The following is a 17556-nucleotide window of genomic DNA, read 5'->3' as shown; positions in this document are numbered from 1 at the left end:
AGGATGGGATGGGGAAGGATGGGATTATATGAGAAAATTTGAGATACAGTTATATGAGATAGGGTGGGGTGAGATGAGATGAGATGGGATGGGATAGGATAGGATAGGATATGATAGGATAGGAAGTGATGGGATGGGATGAGATGACATGAGATAAGACTGAGATGAGACAGGGATGGATGAGATGAAATCAAATAGGATAGGATAGGAAGAACCTCATTGATCCCAGCTTGGAAAATTTGATTGTCACAGCAGCCGTGTTTGGGCTCAATTAACAAACAAAATTAACGATGGGAATAACGAAAATCTGGGAAAAATCAGTCTGATTCAAACAACTTTTAGTTAAAACAATCATCAGACTAAGCAAATCTGTGGCTCAAGGATGAGTGAGGCAAGAATTATCTGTAGTGGTTGCTATGTCTTAGCCTTTTGGAAAAGACGCTCCACTGTTTGCCAGGTAGATGATGGAGAGAGGGCTCTGGATTCTCCATGATTGATATGTTTGTTCATGGCTTTCTCTTTAGGTCATGTACACCACATTTGCTTTGTGTTCTTCTGAAGTTAGTTCCTTTATATCATCATGAAATAGGTTTACCTTGCTACAAATTCATTTTTTTTCTATTCATCTAACTGGGCGCTCAGTAATACCTGCCACACCACATTAAATTGTTTTTCAAAAACAGTATGTTTTCTTAAAAATATCTGTATTTTTCTGTTTCTGATTTAGTGGCAGGCAGCACTTGGTTGGTTCTGCTGCCTGTCAGTGATGGCTCTGCTGGTAGGATTGGCCTACGTTCTCAGGGAGACCCCCGCGTACCCCTCTTTGCCTCATGCCCTGTATCAAGCTTTACACAGGCCGGTCTGGGCGCTGAGTGTCAGCTGGATTATTTTGGCTTGTGAGGAGGGGTATGGAGGTAAGAAAGGGAAGAACCAAAATGAGTCCCCATAAACTAATATCTTTAACTGTATGCAAATTTTTTAATTACTTTGAACAATTAACACATGTAATATGTCAATTACCCAATTAATTCATTTTTTGACTTCTGTTTCTTCAGGTTTTATTACAAACTTGCTGTCTCTGAGTTTCTGGGTCCCTCTCTCCAACATCAGCTTTGCCTGCTATTTGGTACATCCCATTTTCATCATTCTTTACAACGGCTTGCAGGAAACCCCAATTCACTACACAGATATTAACTTTGTAAGTAACTTCTTGATACATTTTTTTAAAGCTGTTTTGTGAAATTCTCCTTAACATTTTTGAATCGTTGTATCTTTCAGATGTATCTGTTTTTTGGCCACCTGGTGCTGACTCTGGCTCTGAGCTACATCCTCTCTCTGTTGGTAGAGAAACCTTATCTCCTCTTAAAATGGGGAAAAAATTAGAATTAAATTATGTTCTCTAATTCTTTACTTTTCTTTCATTAAAACTTGCTTTTTTTAGACTGCAAAAATGTTTTTTTAGGCTTGTAGGATTTAAAAAAAAAAAATTTCCAGATTAAAGACACCAAGACTGCACTTGTTACTATCTTTAATTACCTCTGTGTCAACATTATTTTCAGGCCCAATCTGACTAAAAAATTTTCTAATCCTTCTTGAAACATTAAAAATAAATAATAATCAGGTACAGTCTCTGGGGCTATATAGAGCTGGGTTGATATAGTTTTTGGTAAATGGCATATACTTGTTTAGCGCTTTTCTACCTTCCTCAAAGGCCCAAAGCGCTTCACAATCACACACACATTCACACACTGATGGTAGCTCCACTGCTGAACACTGGCGCCAACCTTCCACCAGAGGTGGGGTTCGGTGTCTTGCCCAAGGACACTTTTACACATGGGCGGGCAAGGCGGGAATCGAACCCGCAACGGCCGCACCACAGTTTTTGTTGAGATCGTAAAACAAATACATTTAAGTTTAATTCATTTATATAGTGCCTTAAAATGACCTCATCAAATAAGGTATTGTACATTAAAAGTTCAAAGAACAATAAAAACAACAAATAGTCAATATTACAATTATGAGGAGTTCCTCAAGGTTTGATTTCGGGACCTCCATTGATCAACTATTACATACTCCTTCCAAATCATTTGAGCAGGATTTTTTTTTCTTATATTAGCAAATTAGTTCCTCAGACCATATCGGCTGATACTTTGAACAACTTTTTGACTGCAGTGTGACAAGATTTTTTTTTTAATTTTTTAACTTCACATTTCGTCAAAAAAAATATTTTTTTATCGTAAACGAAAATGTTCAATTGAAAAATTAGCAATGTAATGTTGAGTTTGAAAGTTGACACATTTTCAGAAAGGACTGTCGCTGATGTTCAGGAGCATCATCATCCTGCCTCATACAAACTGTATTTTAAACACTTGCAGTGCGAAAATCATCATTTCAGTGATGATGTCATTTTAAATTTAGACTTTTGTACTAAAAGGTTAAATTATCACACTGACTTCATGCACCTGCAGAAACCGCACAGTGTTGTGACGCACTCACAGCTCTCAATCTTGTCCTGGGAGTTTTGGAACAGGAGTTACTCTGTGTAACAACATGGAGTAAAAATACACTTGCTTGGGTAAGTTGATCCTCCTCTCTCCATGACCACAAGACTCCATGAGGCCACGTCCGCTCTGAAATCTCGTAACCACATGCTCCACATTTCTGGAGTGGTCAGTTCCCCTTTTCATTCCAAACAACAACTGCTTTTTTTCCGTATATTCTACACTTACGAAATGAATGGTTTCGTTAGGAGGTGTTAAACATTTATATTTAGTAAGTTTATTATCGATAAACCACAAACATGCACCTGTCGCCAATATGAGTGTCCTGTAAGACGGCATAAACCCTTTCTCATATTCTGCAGCAGCTGCGTCATAAATAGTCTGCATGATGACTCACTAATGATCAGAAAGGATCACGAGGTGAGCCCCTTGTTGTTGGTTTCTTTGTTTTTCTTTATTTGTAGCAACATTTGATCAGATTTAGAAAAAAAAATCAAAATTTTTTTAAAGGAAATAAGAACCCACTTCAAGCTGCTGCAAGGAAAAGCTGTCATTTATAGAATATGAGCTACAGTTTAACACAAACTAAATGATGTTGTTGGCTGCATGTATTACCAAGTAGATACAATGAAATTGGTTGGGGGAACAAGACTGAGGAGACTGAAAAATGGGGTCCTGGAAAGTGTCATAATAGCCCCATTTTATAGCCGAAATCGGTTATGAATTGTACCCCTAAAGAGAAAAAAAAAGATATGAACATAATCAATAAAAATAAGGTTTAGCATAAAATACAAAAGGGGTTTATACTAAATAAACGACTGCTGTGACAGTAAAATCTATCTAACACAAGAGGCTCTCAGGTCGTATCTGTTTGCTCTGCTGTTAGATAAGACAAGTTAAAAAAAAAAGAATTGTTCCCCAAACATGGGGCCGGCAAAATGTGTCATACAAGATCCTGATACCATTCCATTGAATGGGCATTAAACTCTGAAAGTTATGGTGGGTTTTTGGCCCAAAATGCCGGTCCACTCCATTTTAAAAGCCCAATTTTCCGCCAGATGCCCAAACTGTAACCCTAACCATAACCTTTCCTCCAGGTCCGTGCAACCAAGGAAAAATGTTCAGCACGTATTTAGAAAATTACATGCAAATAGTCATTTTCATCCTATTTACAGACAGACCTGGGATTCCTTATGGAGCTTGAGCTTTAGGACATGCGGCCAAACATTTTATTATTATTTTTTTTAATGATGAGTACCTTAAATTATTTTCTATTTTTTCTACAGCAGTGTATTCTTGAATGTATATCAAACATCAGGTGTGTGAGCATAAGGTTTTTTCTTTTTGGTCTTAAGGTAGTTTCAATTGTGTCAATTCCAATTGTACAATCTTTATTAATACATTTTTTAGTAGATTGTCTTTTTTATGCAGTTTTACTGTTGAACCAGGATGATTTGCATTCATTATAGTCCTAATTTCTAAATTAATTAGGTGGATCAACCAAGACTATACAGTCAAAGATGTGAAAGTGTCCTCATTCTATTCGCCAATCTGGGAAAAACTGCTCTTTTCTTTCATCCTTTTCACTTCCGGTGAGATTCACTCCATTGGTTAACTAGCAGTATTAAAGGCTAGATCTCTTGTAAATAAACTGACGGCCACTTCAGTCTGATTTATGATCCCATTAGGCTGCCGTAATCATTTCAAATGCTTCTTAAGAGTAGCAGGAGTGGAAAAAAAGCTTCTGTCTGTTCTAACACCAGAATGCATGACTATAAAAAAGTTTTTTTTTTTATTACATTTTTTTCTACAAAATATTAAGCTTTATAAATAAAGCAAAGTGCACATCCCCAATGAAAGTAGAAAATTACTTAAAAAGCATTATATTTAGGTGTCAGTGATCAAAAAAATCTTTATTAAATCTCCAAATAAATCTGCCTCGGTAAAGTAGGCCACCGGCGAAACATCCAGTAAATATAGATATCCAGTTTGAAATGTTCAACATCGGCACATGTCCACAATATCAGGTGACATACTTTGTACTTCAGGGGAGACAACATCTAAAAATAGACTCACACCCCAAGACCGTCGCCTCTGCCTGAGCTCACGTCCCACATCACAGGTCTATATCCTCAAGCGCACGGCAGTGAAAAGGGTATGTACTGTGCATGGCTGGAAATCCCCATCGTGGGCTAAACAAGTGTTTTAATGCCTGAAGTATCAGCGAGGATTCATACGGGAGCTGTGTCGCTTTGCCGTGTTTGTCTGATCTTAATCTGTTTGGCAGTGGTGGGACTGAAACACTGCGGTGCGTTGCACGACTCACATGACAGAACCAAAATTTCCATGCAAGTGTTGTGGTTTAAGAACACATGGTAGTTTGAGATGTTCAGGCTCCAACACAGAATAGATGAAAGGATCCAGCTGGTGCTGGCACAGACCCTCAAGGTGAATCCACATCACACTTAGATGCTGACAGCTTTATTGTTCCTCAATGTTTCTGTGTATCATGTGCTGTTTAACACGTCAATCACTGACACCATCATGTCGGTTATTTTGGGGGGTTTTAAGGCAGATTTTCTGTTTACTTTCGTTTGATCTTGTTTTGAACATCAGAAGCTCAGTCAGGTGTCCTGCGCTGGAATGTGACAAACGCAGGTCAGGGTTGAAAAGGCGCTGGTATTTTCCAGTGTCTCTGCCACCAGCTTCCATCCTATATGTCAGCGTGCATGCTGTGAAGCTTTCTCTTTCATCACTTCATGAAAGCCCTCCACACGTGTGACCCCATTCCTCTCAAAGCTGGGAGGTGAGTGGCACAAAAACAGTCCCTCATGTTTGGACATTAACTGGAGTTCAGGGTTAAGGAGAAAAAACAGGTTGAGTTGTTTTTGAGTTTATCAAACAATAAAATCAGCAAGACAGTTTAAAGGAGGTTTGGGCAAACTTTTTGCCTTGTGGGCCACAAAAGGTTCAAAAGTTTGACAGAATTGCCGAATCAGGAGCGTTTTGGTCATTCAGCTCAAAAGAGAAATAAATAACATGGAAAACATTCTTTACTTTTGATTGAAAACGAATATGTATATTCTAAAACAGGGCATTTTATAGTTTTAATTTAAGAATTCTAATTTTTGTTTCCATTTTAGGGCCAATTGCAGTGATTGATGTCCCTAAAAAAACACTTAGAGAAATGCTGAGTTCATGTGGTGACTGTCCAACTCAAAAAACACAAATGAAGGTAAAAAATAGCAAAATCTTCAAATGCAAATAAACTTTCTGGACCTCAAAGGTCAATTTATTGTGTGTACTGCCATCTATGGGTAGAATTACCAGGAAAATAAAACACATTTTATCAGTATAATTTATTCTTGTTTGTCAGGGCAGATTAAATTGTTTATTGGGCCGCATGTCCACCCCCGATTTAAAGCTTTAAGATGAGGAATTCTTGAATTTGTGAAGGACAAATGATAAAATTTTAGTATATTGATTGCACATTCTATATGGTTTACAACTATTTGGAAGCATAAACGCCCCAAACAACAAGTTTCTAATGACAGGACCGTTAAAGAAATGTAACTTTAGGTTATCGGGCCAAAAATATTGAATATTAGGCTGTTTTTTTACAGGTGCGAAAGCTCAAGTGACATGAAAGATCTTTAAGAATTACAACTTAAAGTTTAGATAAGGTGAGTTTTTCTTAAAGTCTTACTCCAATTATATTTTGATATTTTGTAAAAGCTTACTCAGTGACTTTTAAATTATGATTATGCTGTTTTTAGGCAAAATGTAAGAACCTGTGTCATTTTCTAGGACATAATTTCTTCAGAGCGGCAGGAGTTTATCAGAAATTTACATCTGAGATGTGAGAACTGAGACTTTTGGCACAGAAGTAAACCTCGGCTAATATCCCATCATCTTTTGTTTACACTCTCCCCTACTAGCTTACAGCCCCTCACAACCCCAAGCTAATATTAGCGGTGCAACAAAAATGGTGAGAAATATCAGAGCTATCCAGCCGTACAGTTTGGAGCCACAGAGTTTAGACGAGGAAAACAAAGACGTTAACGGATCTATTTGTCTGCAAGTGAATACACCAGAAGGGAGCAGAGCAGTGAGACTTTGGCTTCACTTGTTGAGTCATAAAAAGAGAACTTTTCCAGATTTTTATCTCCTCCTGATTCATCCTGATTTGAAATACTCAGAAATGCATTATACCTTTACACCTCCTGCATCAGAAAAATGCTACAAGAACATGTTATTAAAAAACACAAAAATGCAATTTATAGCAATTTATAGGGAAAAAAGAAGAAAACACTAATGGTTCATGGTTATTAGCCGCTGAAGTATCCTTATTATTATCCATGATTGACAATAATATTTGAAGCATGACACACCTCAACCTTTTTAAATAGGGTGTGTCCCTGTTAATCTATACGAGAGGTCTGCAACCTGTGTAGCTCTTATCCCTACACTTCCATCCCTCTGAAGAAAAATTTTATTATTTTGAATAATTAATGGGTTTGTAGTTGTGGTTATTTTGTTTTAGGTTATAAAGTTTGTTTGACGCTTATTATTAGAAAAATCATTAAATCTTTGCAGAGAGTTCTTAATGAGTATTTTTTCATGTACAAATAAATACAAAAATAACAATTCTACACCAGTGTTGTTATGTTTATATTTGACAGTAAAAGGGAAAAACTAATAAAAAAGCATTAAAGTCACAATGACGAAAATGCCACGTTTGGTTGGGTGTTTTGATAATTTGCTGCAGCAGGAAGTTACTCCAGGTGTATTTTATTTTGAAAGGAATGTGCTGGCCTCTAGAGTAAAACAAATGTAAATGGTTATATGTAGAAAAAAATAAAACAGCTGTCACTCAATTATTGTAAACATTTAAAGGTTACATTTAGTAAATTAATGACTTATTGTCCACAAAAACATAAATAGTGTTGTTTTTTTTAAAACTTTGAGCTCCTTTAGGCTTTAAAGCTGGAGGTCCAGTGTTCATGTTCTTTATATTTGCTGTAACTTTTCAATCTACTAGAATTACGTTGATCAATAGTTGAAAAGTTGCAGTTTGTTAAAGATTGTGTGTTTAAGCATCGCCTCAGATGTTAAAACAAGTTTCAAACCCCTGATAAATACTTGTACATATCATGTATTATGCTTCAAATGACATCGTCGAGGAAAGTTACAGCAGTTTAAAGTGAGTTGTTAATAAAAGAAGTACATTTTACCAACATTTAAAACACACAATAATTTGTTAAAAATGAACATTTGTTGTATTTAGAGTGATAGATGTTTCAAAAGAAACTGCTGGAGTCTCTTTTATCAGCTAAGGAGGAATGGGAAAGGAAGTGTTTCCTGTTGAGGAGGTACGTGGAGGGCCTCTTGTAAATCCCTAAAATAGAGCAAACATGAGACTGAATTCAGAGGCTCAGATTAACAAACCCTAGTTTGAAGGAGGAGATGGTTTAAATTTCAATTTACCTGTACATTTTATATCATTTGGAACTGTGTGTGTTTTAAAGTATAAACTGTTTCCACAGGTACAATGACGACAGCGTCCGGAAGAGGATTTGGTTCAAAGGATTCGCTGTGAGGTTGCTGCCGATTATCCCCTTTAAGAAAGGTGAAAGGACTCTGGATGGATCTCTGCTCCTCAAAGACCCAAAGGCAGTCGGAACCAGCTCTGACAGAAAGTCAAGCTGAGGATTCAAGCAAGGATTCTGGATTTTTGTCTGAGCTTGAAGCAGAAACTGAATGGAGTGACCACGTTTCCTGTGAGGAGGAAACATGTCTGCCTTCGTCTTCCGGATCAGAGGCTTCCATCTGCGTTCCATCCAGCTCAGAACCTTCACCAGCAGGCGTTGAAGGCAGAACTTCTTCAGAATTTCCTGTTTCACCTCATCCCTCTTTTGCAGAGTCGTCAGTTTCTTTCTCTCCCTTATCCGGACATTGCTCGTCTGAAGCTTCTGGAGAAGTTTGCTCCAGATTTGAGGATGCAACAAACCCCGTCCCAGAACCCCAAAACACTCAACCCGCCCCCTTATTGAGGTCGCTACCGTCTCAGTCAGAAAGTTTAGAAAGCAATGAGGCTTTAGCGCCGATGTTAGACCTTTATATTTTTGAAAGTGACTTCAGTCTGAGCCAAGCTGTAGATCCACTCGGAATTCCGTGTCCTGAATTCTGTCCATTATCACAAGCAGAGGAGGTGCAGCTGGACCGCGGCGGTGATGCATGTGTCTCCATGTGTAATTCAGAAGGCATCCAAACACAATGTCATTGTGGCTTTAGCCAGGAAAGAGCCGGAGAGGGTGATGTGTCAGTGGAGGACCGGGAGAAAGAGTTATGGCCCCTCGATGTGAATGCCTGTGAGGGGGATTTCATATCTATAAAAACTGTGAGATCAAGGGAAGTGGATCCTCGCTGCGACAGCCCGGATGATCTCTGGCTGGACGCGTGTCAGTATCTAACGGATGAGGATGCCGACGATCAGAAAACTAGTTACTCTGAGATGTCAAGAGGTCACTCAGCTTTAAGTGTCCCCTCTGTTCCTCCACAAGTTTCAGGTTTCAGCCTGGATGGTAACAAGGGGATTGGCTGGTGCAGCAATGACAACAGAGGTTGGAGGCCACCAATTGAAAGGTGGCCATCGGCGGATAGCTGGGCCAGTGCTCTCTCAGATCTGACGGGGTTTGCCGACACTCTACCGGAAGACTTCACGGCTGCGTTTGCAGAAGTAGGGGCTGAGATAGATGCTCTGACACAGGCCTTAGAAACAGACAAGGCTTTTGAAGAGTTTGAAAGGTCACAAGAATATCAAGAAATAGAGCAGGAAGGAGCAAAGCTAAATATGGGAGTACAGGATCAGCCTCTGAAGACTCAAAGCATCCCTGGGAGTTCCATTGAATCCAAGCAAAGCTGTCTCACATTGTGCTTTGAAGCCGGAGAGCCCAAACTCCACGACGTTTTCTATGAGTCAGTTTCTACCACACAGAAGTCAGAGGAGATTCTTCAGATTGAAGAGACTTCTGGAAAATACAGCAAAGCTGAAGACATCTCTTCCTTAGATGCAAGTGGAGTAATTGACAATGATCCGATCCGACTCAACATAACGGAGGAAACGGATTTGAACGTTCCTGGAGAGCTGCTACTTGAAAAGGTATGTTATTGTTTGTTCCTCCATTGTAGTTCTTTGGTTAAAATTAAATGTTATAAACAGTTACTGTAATGGAGAAATTAAGTAAGCAGTAAAGTACAAAAAGCAAATTAACTTATACTTTATTAAACTCATTCACAAACAGTTGAAGGATTGCATGAATTTAACGTGGATTCTAACAAGGATAACAGCAGATCTCCAGCAATCCATTAATCCTTTGTAGTTTTCATACTGACACATTGGGACATAATTATGAGCTTCATTTATCACAGAAAATCAAATTATTGTCAGTAAGCAAAACCAGAATTATAGCTGCGCTGACTAATAATCAGCAAATGTTCTACTTTTGAACAAGTTAAAGGATTTAAAGTGTGTCTTGTGGTTTTAATATATGATAGAGGTCACTTCTTTAGCTCTGTTTGTTGGTTTTATTTATGAATTTGTGGCTGAAATGCACCAGAAATAGTTTTTTTTTGTTTATTTTATCATTGATTATACATCCTACTGCATTTGCTGCATTAACATGATCCTATGGTGTAGGATGTCTTTTATTTTGAAGGGAAGTCATGCAAAGCTCTGTCAAAAGTTCTGAAAATGTTCAGATTTTTAAAAAAGCCTATTTTCTCTTGATGTTTATGTTTTATGTATGCCAAAAACACAATAGTTTATTTAAATATATCATGCCTGTTGCAAAAACATAAATATGAATCAGAATTTAATTTTGGTTGGTGAGAAATTGACTCTTTAAATGTTGAAGGTTGCAGACTCCTCCTCTAGGCTACAGAAAAAAAGAATGAATCTAATGGATGTAAGGTCAAATAGTCAACAGGGAGGTTCTCTTTGGAGCTTTCAGTCTGAGTTCCTGTAGAACATGTGTCAAAGTCAAGGCCCAGGGGCCGGATCTGGCCCTCCAAGTAATTCTATCCGACCCTCCAGATCATTTTATTTTATTGTTATTAATGGACCGTTGTTTACTTGCGCTTATTTCTAGCTTGTATAATTTTGACAAAATATATTTTTATGGAGAGTATAAAATATCGAAATTTATTGAAGGTTTAAATTGATTTATTCTGGAATAATATACCTTACTACCTCTTATTATAATTCATAATTATGTTAAAGTTACAGTTTTAAAGTTTTAAAATTTGGCATTCTGCTAGCTTTTTGGACTATATTTGATATTTTAAGCTGTTTTGGAGCTTAGCTAATATTTGAGCTACATGCTAGCTGTTTTGGCTAATTTAGGCTTTTTTCAGTTTTTTAGGCTATTTTGAAGTTTAACTATTTTTAAGCTAGTTGCTAGCTGTTTTGGCTAAATATAAAACATGTTTTCATTATTTTTTAGGCTAATTTGGCATTGAGCTAGCATTTTAGCTGGATATCAGCTGTAGCATTTTCATCTTCAGCAGCCTAATTCAGCTTAAAGCATAGCATTATCGCATGTAATGCTATATATCTAATTTATAAATATGTTAAAAAGGTATTGTTTTCAAAGTTTTTAAAATGACGTTTTAGTGTGTTCAATAAATAGGCGTGTTTTGTATTTTGACCCTCTGTGAGTTTGAGTTTGACACCCCTGGTTTTAGCTCTGCAGTAGTCCTCTGGCTGACAGACAGACGGTGCTGGAGGGAAAAAAAAAGACTTCTGACAGACGGACGGAGAAGGCGTCTAATAATAGCTGGGAGTTTGATGATAATAGCACGCATCTGTGGTGTGTCAGGATGGAGGGGTGAGAGGACAGCACAGCTGAGGACTGTAACGCGACCCCTCCTCTCCTCCTCCTCCCCCCGTTTGCGCCCTTTAACACGCCCTCTCCGCCTGCATCGCCCTTAAAAACCAGAGATCAGGACGCGGGCAGGTCCTCGGGCTGAAAGGACTGCTTCCCCTGGTTTAGGTTGGTGTGCTGTGATTGTAACAGTGAGGGTTTTTGTTGCATGCAGGACATATGGACTGTGTGAGTGGATATAGAAGCATGGTGTTTCATAAACGTCTGCTTTTTGGCTCCATAGAAAGGTACGTCTTAAAGACTTAAAGAGTAGAAAATTTGCCCCAAAAGACAGTTCTTATGACGCCTTTGTCTCCAAAAGGTTTGTAAATTCGCCATCACTTCAGATCTGATTTGTCCGTTTTCTTCGCCAGCCATTTGGAGATGTACTGTGTCAAGTGACAGAGGACAGGCGTTTCCCCCAGCTGTGCTCTGCTGCTGCGCCGCAGGTCGAAGGTGAGGGAAACAAGTCTTCAACGAATCTCAGCCGCCCCCCAGATGCGGACAGACCACAGGAGGAGCGAGCACACGCTGTTTCCGACCTTGATGGAGCGGTACAGGTGAAGCCTCAGCTCGGGACTTTAAAGTCTCTCGTGTCCTCTGTTCCTCTTGACAGTAGCCACTCCTGTGGGTGGCAGACAAACAGCTATTTGGAAGGAGAGCAGTGCACGCTCTGCCAAACGACAGATGGAATTACCTACAAGCCATTTCAGGAAGGTGACGCAGGGTTGATTCATAAAAAGCAGCAGAAGACAATAAAAGCAGCAGAGAATTCATCAGTGTGGGATCTATTCGAGGCCGAGTCCTTCCTCGCCGCAGGAAAACTTACACCTGAGCTCCGTTATCTCAGAGGAGAGCTAAAAAGCATCTCCGCAGACCATTTATTCGTCTCAGACGAGGACCGCATTGCATTTGTCACTTTAGAGTTGAATGACCCGTTTGTCTCTAGGACTCCAAAACCAGAGCTAAAAATGCCTCATAAAACCCACAAGAATCCCTCAGAGGGCAAAGCACGCTCCAAAAAGGAGAAACCAACCGGCCATCATCATGGTCCACAGACTGCTGCGACGCAGGAGAACAAATCTCACCACGTTCTCACCCAGCAGCAAGAAAATCCCACCATTGAGAACAGTCAAGCTGGGCTTGAGACCAGGGAGGAGAAAGGGGTGATAGAGGCCGGTGTGAGGACTGCAGGCAAGTCGCACGGTAAGAAGAAAAAGAAGCAGAATGCAGCACTGAAGAGCAAAGGGGAGTCTTCTCCTGATGTGGAAAATGGAGCCAAACCAAAAACGGCAAAGGGAAGGATTGACATGTTTGAGGCTAAACTGGCTGCCAAAGCGGAGAAAGCTCCTAAGGATGTGGTTAAGGCCGAGAAGAAACCGCCGGTTCCAGAGCTGCAAGGAGAAACACCTCAGCATCCCACAGATCCAAAACCATCAAAACCCAACGACGAAGTCATTAAAAGGTTGCGTCTGACCGGACAGGAGTTTGGCCGGCTGTCCAGTGAATCCAAATTACTCGAGTTTGATGACGTAGTGAAAGAAAAAGATGGAGTATTTCAAAAGAAGGCGTACAGTGAGGTGGTCAAACAGAAAATCCCTCAGAAGGAAGGTGAGAAAACATTCACAGCATCACTTTCCTGCATGATCTCCACTTTGTTGTATTTATTAGTAAGTTAATTTTCTGCAGAGCCCAAAGTGTTGCAGCCCATCCAAGCGGAGGCGGTGAGCGGAGACCCTCAGAGCTTGTGTCTGTGGTGTCAGTTTGACGCGGGACCCTCTGACTCCACCGTGACCTGGAGCAGGGGCGGGACCACCTTGGCTGAAGTCAAAAGAAGGTTTTTCTCTTTTACATTTTTTTATTTATTTGAATTTAACACCACCCTGAAAGGAAACCCTCCCACGGCTTGATATATGGTAATATTTTACCCCAGTCAGTATCGGGTTTCTAAAACATCCTTGTTTACAACCCGTCTTTTCTGTCGCTCATATTTCCTAATGTATCCCATTACCCGTCCTTTCAGCAAATTCTTTAAACTTGTCAATTCCAACGTTGATATAGTATTCCACAACTTTTGCTGTCCCCCCACACCTGTTTTACAAAAATATTTTATTTTTCATTCGCACCATAAATGTAGGAGAGTCTGCAAAATGTGACCCAAAATCTTCCATGATTAATTGTCCAACTAATTTTCAATTATTGCCTTTATTTTATTTTTTACACTATTTTTTTAGTCTCCTGAGAACTGATATAAACCTTTTTTTAGTCATTTCTAAAGTAAATTTCAGGTTTAGTTTATGCTGTTTTACATTTAAAAGTATTTACCTTTTCAAAAGCATTTTTGGTTTTTTATCTTGAAAAATATTTTGTAGTGGAAATCAGAAAATATTTCTTAATTTACCAAAAAAAAAGCACTTTGAACTTACCTGGGTAAATAAGTATGGGATATAGCAGTACTGTTAACGTGATCAATATATGAAATTAATTTGACCATTTTATTAACATAAAAGGAGTATTAGTAATTAGGTAGAGTTTTTTTCTTCTTCTAAGTCATTACCTTAAAAAATATCGTAAAAAAACTGTTCTGGTAGTGTCTTGGAATTTATTGCAACACACATCGTATTGTGAGACATGTATCGCATGCATATTGTATCACCAGACTCTTGCCTACTGGATAATCCTCAAGTGAAATTGGTTATTTTCTTGAATAAATGTCACCAAAATAGCGCTATTCAAGGTTAAATCCAAGGTTAAAAATAGCAGATTACCTGTTGTATTAACATGTTTGTGTTTTCTTTGGCTTCATGTTAGGACCTTTGTAACTCTCTGCTTTTTCCCTAAAGTGCAGGGGATGACAGTCGAGTGTCCCTGATCATCACCAATGCTTCCCACAAAGATCTGGGCAAGTATGAGTGCCGGGTCGGCTCCCCAGGACTCATTACACTCACCTACCTGCTCACATATGAAGGTAAAAGAAAAAAAAATAATGACTAAACATGAACTTTTTTTTTTAACTAGCTTTTTTTTCTTCTTTTTAAGTTCTCAGTGAGATTGTCATTCCCTCATCTCCTCAAACGACTCCAAGTGAGTAGTAATCAAGTCATGTCCTAGAACTCACGGCAGACAGCGGATGACAGTGTTTGTGTCTCCTCCCAGCTGCTCCAGCTGTGGAAGTGTCCAGTGAAGAAGAGGATGTTCACTGCTCCAGGCTGCTGTTCAAAGAGGATTTCTTATCAGACCAATACTTCGGAGAGAAACATCCCATCAGCATAGTCACAGAAAAAGTTCATTTTGGGGAGGGGATGCATCGACGGGCTTTCCGGACCAAGATGCAGGCAGGCCAGATTCCCTTGTTAGTGCCGGGACACTCCTGTGTGCTGAAGGTGCACAACTCTTTGAACTACGGGACCAACAACAACAACGAGCTTGTTCAGAAGAACTTCGATCTGGCAGTGGAGGTAAGTGATAGATTTAGGATCAATAATACTGATAAACACACCAATGATTGAATAATTAGAATTCTGGAAATGACTACACTTTTCCATGATATTCCTATTTTTGGAGAGGGCCTGTGTATATACCGGTATATAAGATTTTCCACTTTAGGTTTCGGCTATACTTTTAAGATCATCAGTTACGCTGATGATGATGTTTTCTTTCAGACAAACACATTAAACAGAAAAATAGGACAAGATGAAAAAAGAAAAGTAATAAATATCTGAAAGGAAGTGAGTAGAAGTAAAAGATGAAAAATGTGTCACCCCATGCCTTAAATCAAATTTATTACCCCGCTCAGTCCACCTGCCATGTATTGTAGCCTCTTTCAGTTACACATAGAAACATACACATATTTGACACACATTAATCATGTAAAAATGCTCAATTGTTTCCATTTAAACCTTAATTCCCCAAACATCCAAGTGCATCCCCACATAATTCAAATTTAAATTCATAAATATTTACAGATATATCACCGTGTATTTGTGTACATGTACATATGTATCAATAATCACATTTCTTTGTTTGTTCTTGAACTTCTTTGTGTTTAGATATTGTTTAAAGAGTTAACCAGTTCTGTTCCACAGTCTTGTGCCACATATTAATACACAAAAGTGTGCATTGTTTTTACAGTACAAGGTTTGGGTTGGGTTTGAATCGATTTGGTTCGGTTTGGTTGGGTTACATTTTATATGATTTAAATCTATTTGATCCAATTTGATTTGATTTGATTTGATTTGATTCAATTTTATTCGATTTGATTTGATTCAAATCAAAATTAATAAATATATTGTCGATAATCCATATCGATTTTTTTTTAAGTAATAAACATGAATTTAAGGTTGGTTTATATTTGTCCCCTTAAACTTCTGTGCAAAAGGAAAATATGGTTAAATCAATGCAAATTTAGTGTGGAGACATCTATGGTTCCAAACCAGTTTTGCTTCATTTGAAACAGATTACTGATTTTTATTGTATTTATTTATTTTAATATTATTATAAAATGTATTTATCAATCTTTACCCAGTAGATTGTTTATCTGACGCTCAGCTTGCTTATTTTTTATGTTTTGCATTTTGTAGATTTAAATTTAGATTTTATTTTATTTTTTTCTGCACAAAACAGTTTTTTATTTCTTGTACATACAGTATATATATATATATATATATATATATATATACAACTAAATTAGCTCAAAGTATTTTGCTTTGGCCTGCTGAAGACATCCAGGAGTCTTTGCTTTGCAGGAGTGTCAGGTGCAGAACACGGCGAGGGAGTACATCAAAGCGTACACCACAGCAGCTGAGTCTGTTGAAGCATTTGGAGACATCCCAGAGTGAGTGACAGCTGTTACCTCTTCGCTGCTGAGCCAAACTCTGTATCTGAATATCCTGCTTCACTTCAGAATCATTCCCATCTACCTGGTCCACCGTCCATCAAACGACATCCCCTACGCCACGCTGGAGGAGGAGCTGATCGGGGACTTTGTCAAGTATTCAGTCAAGGATGGTAAAGAGATCAACCTGATGAGACGGGACTCGGAAGCGGGACAGAAATGCTGTGCTTTCCAGCACTGGGTTTATGAGAAGACTGATGGCAACCTGCTGGTTACTGACATGCAAGGTCAGGAAAAAACTCACACAGAACTTGTGAAATGAAAGTTTGTTGTCACATTGTGGTTTGATTTTTGTCAGGAGTGGGCATGAGGCTTACAGACGTGGGGATAGCTACCTGTAAGAAAGGGTGAGTTTCCGTAATCCCCTTTAATCTGGGCTTAAAGATGCCAAACTAAAAGAGGGTACGCCTTCCTTTTCCTCGCAGATACAAAGGGTTCAAAGGAAACTGCTCCACCTCTTTCATTGACCAGTTCAAAGCTTTGCACCAGTGCAACAAGTTCTGTGAGATCCTGGGGCTCAAATCCTTACAGCCAAAGGCCAAAAAGCCTGCAGCCGCTCCGAAAAGTAAACCCAAACCCCCCGCTGCACCCAAGAAGAAAACGTTTGGGCCGACAGTCAAAGGCAAGTCCCAGTAGGAGGACAACCGTGGATTATTTACTGAAACGTGCGTCACTCCTCTACGTTTTTGGACTTTCTTAGCTTTAAGATTTTATGAGTATTGGGATAAAGACTTGAAAGGTTTTATAACCGTTTTATTGATTTTTTTTGAAGGGTTTTCTTTATTTGAATGAAAGTTGAACTGTGATGTCTTAGACTGCTTGACGGAACGCAGGGATTTGAAATTACAGGTTATTTTTTACTTAGTTCATTAAATTAATGGACCTTTAATTGCTTTAAATTAGTATTTTTAATCATGGTGATATGAGTAGGTACTTTTAGTGTACTCTGTAATTAAAAAAAGAAATACAGTAAATTCTTTCTTTAGGAAGATGAGCTCACTTTTATATTTTGGAGACAACCTAAGCACACTGTGTACTTTTTGAGCTCATAAAAATGTTTTGATTCTATTAAAGGAGAAAAGAGAAGACTAGTGGGTTTGTTTATTTTAGTAACACAAGTCAAATAGTTATTTCAAAGAGCTCTGCTATATTTATGTGGTTGGCAGTATCAGTGCACGTGGTTCGAAATGTCAAAGTAAATTAACTCGTACATTTTACTGTCTATTACTACCATTTA

At 38.7% G+C, this 17556-nt stretch overlaps 2 protein-coding genes across 3 annotated transcripts in view; both read left to right on the top strand.

The window, feature by feature from the left end:
- Positions 1 to 1535, top strand: part of oacyl (O-acyltransferase like) — a 6896-nt gene extending 5361 nt beyond the window's left edge. The window contains exons 13-15 of the mRNA XM_024299484.2: positions 728 to 914; positions 1056 to 1198; positions 1279 to 1535. Coding sequence (XP_024155252.1) covers positions 728 to 914; positions 1056 to 1198; positions 1279 to 1383 — 435 coding nt within the window. The 3' untranslated portion in view covers positions 1384 to 1535. The remainder of the gene's footprint in view (positions 1 to 727; positions 915 to 1055; positions 1199 to 1278) is intronic.
- Positions 1536 to 2691: 1156 nt separating this feature from the next.
- alpk2 (alpha-kinase 2) lies at positions 2692 to 17407 on the top strand. 2 transcript variants are annotated; one of them, XM_036214647.1, is made up of 11 exons: positions 2692 to 4656; positions 8048 to 9663; positions 11800 to 13036; positions 13115 to 13262; positions 14269 to 14393; positions 14465 to 14509; positions 14582 to 14883; positions 16171 to 16259; positions 16329 to 16546; positions 16618 to 16666; positions 16745 to 17407. In XM_036214647.1, exons 2-11 carry the CDS (start codon positions 8146 to 8148, stop codon positions 16953 to 16955), a joined length of 3942 nt encoding a protein of 1313 aa, XP_036070540.1. In that variant the 5' UTR covers positions 2692 to 4656; positions 8048 to 8145; the 3' UTR covers positions 16956 to 17407. The 2 variants fall into 2 exon arrangements, with proteins under 2 accessions (XP_036070540.1, XP_024154397.1); XM_024298629.2 differs by lacking the exon at positions 2692 to 4656 and adding an exon at positions 5571 to 5736.
- Positions 17408 to 17556: the final 149 nt, after the last annotated feature.

This window comes from Oryzias melastigma, linkage group LG12 (assembly GCF_002922805.2).
Source record: "Oryzias melastigma strain HK-1 linkage group LG12, ASM292280v2, whole genome shotgun sequence".
In the NCBI taxonomy this organism is placed as follows: Eukaryota; Metazoa; Chordata; class Actinopteri; order Beloniformes; family Adrianichthyidae; genus Oryzias; species Oryzias melastigma.
Note: the sequence above shows the minus strand (reverse complement) of the source record. Positions and strands in the feature narration are given on the sequence as shown.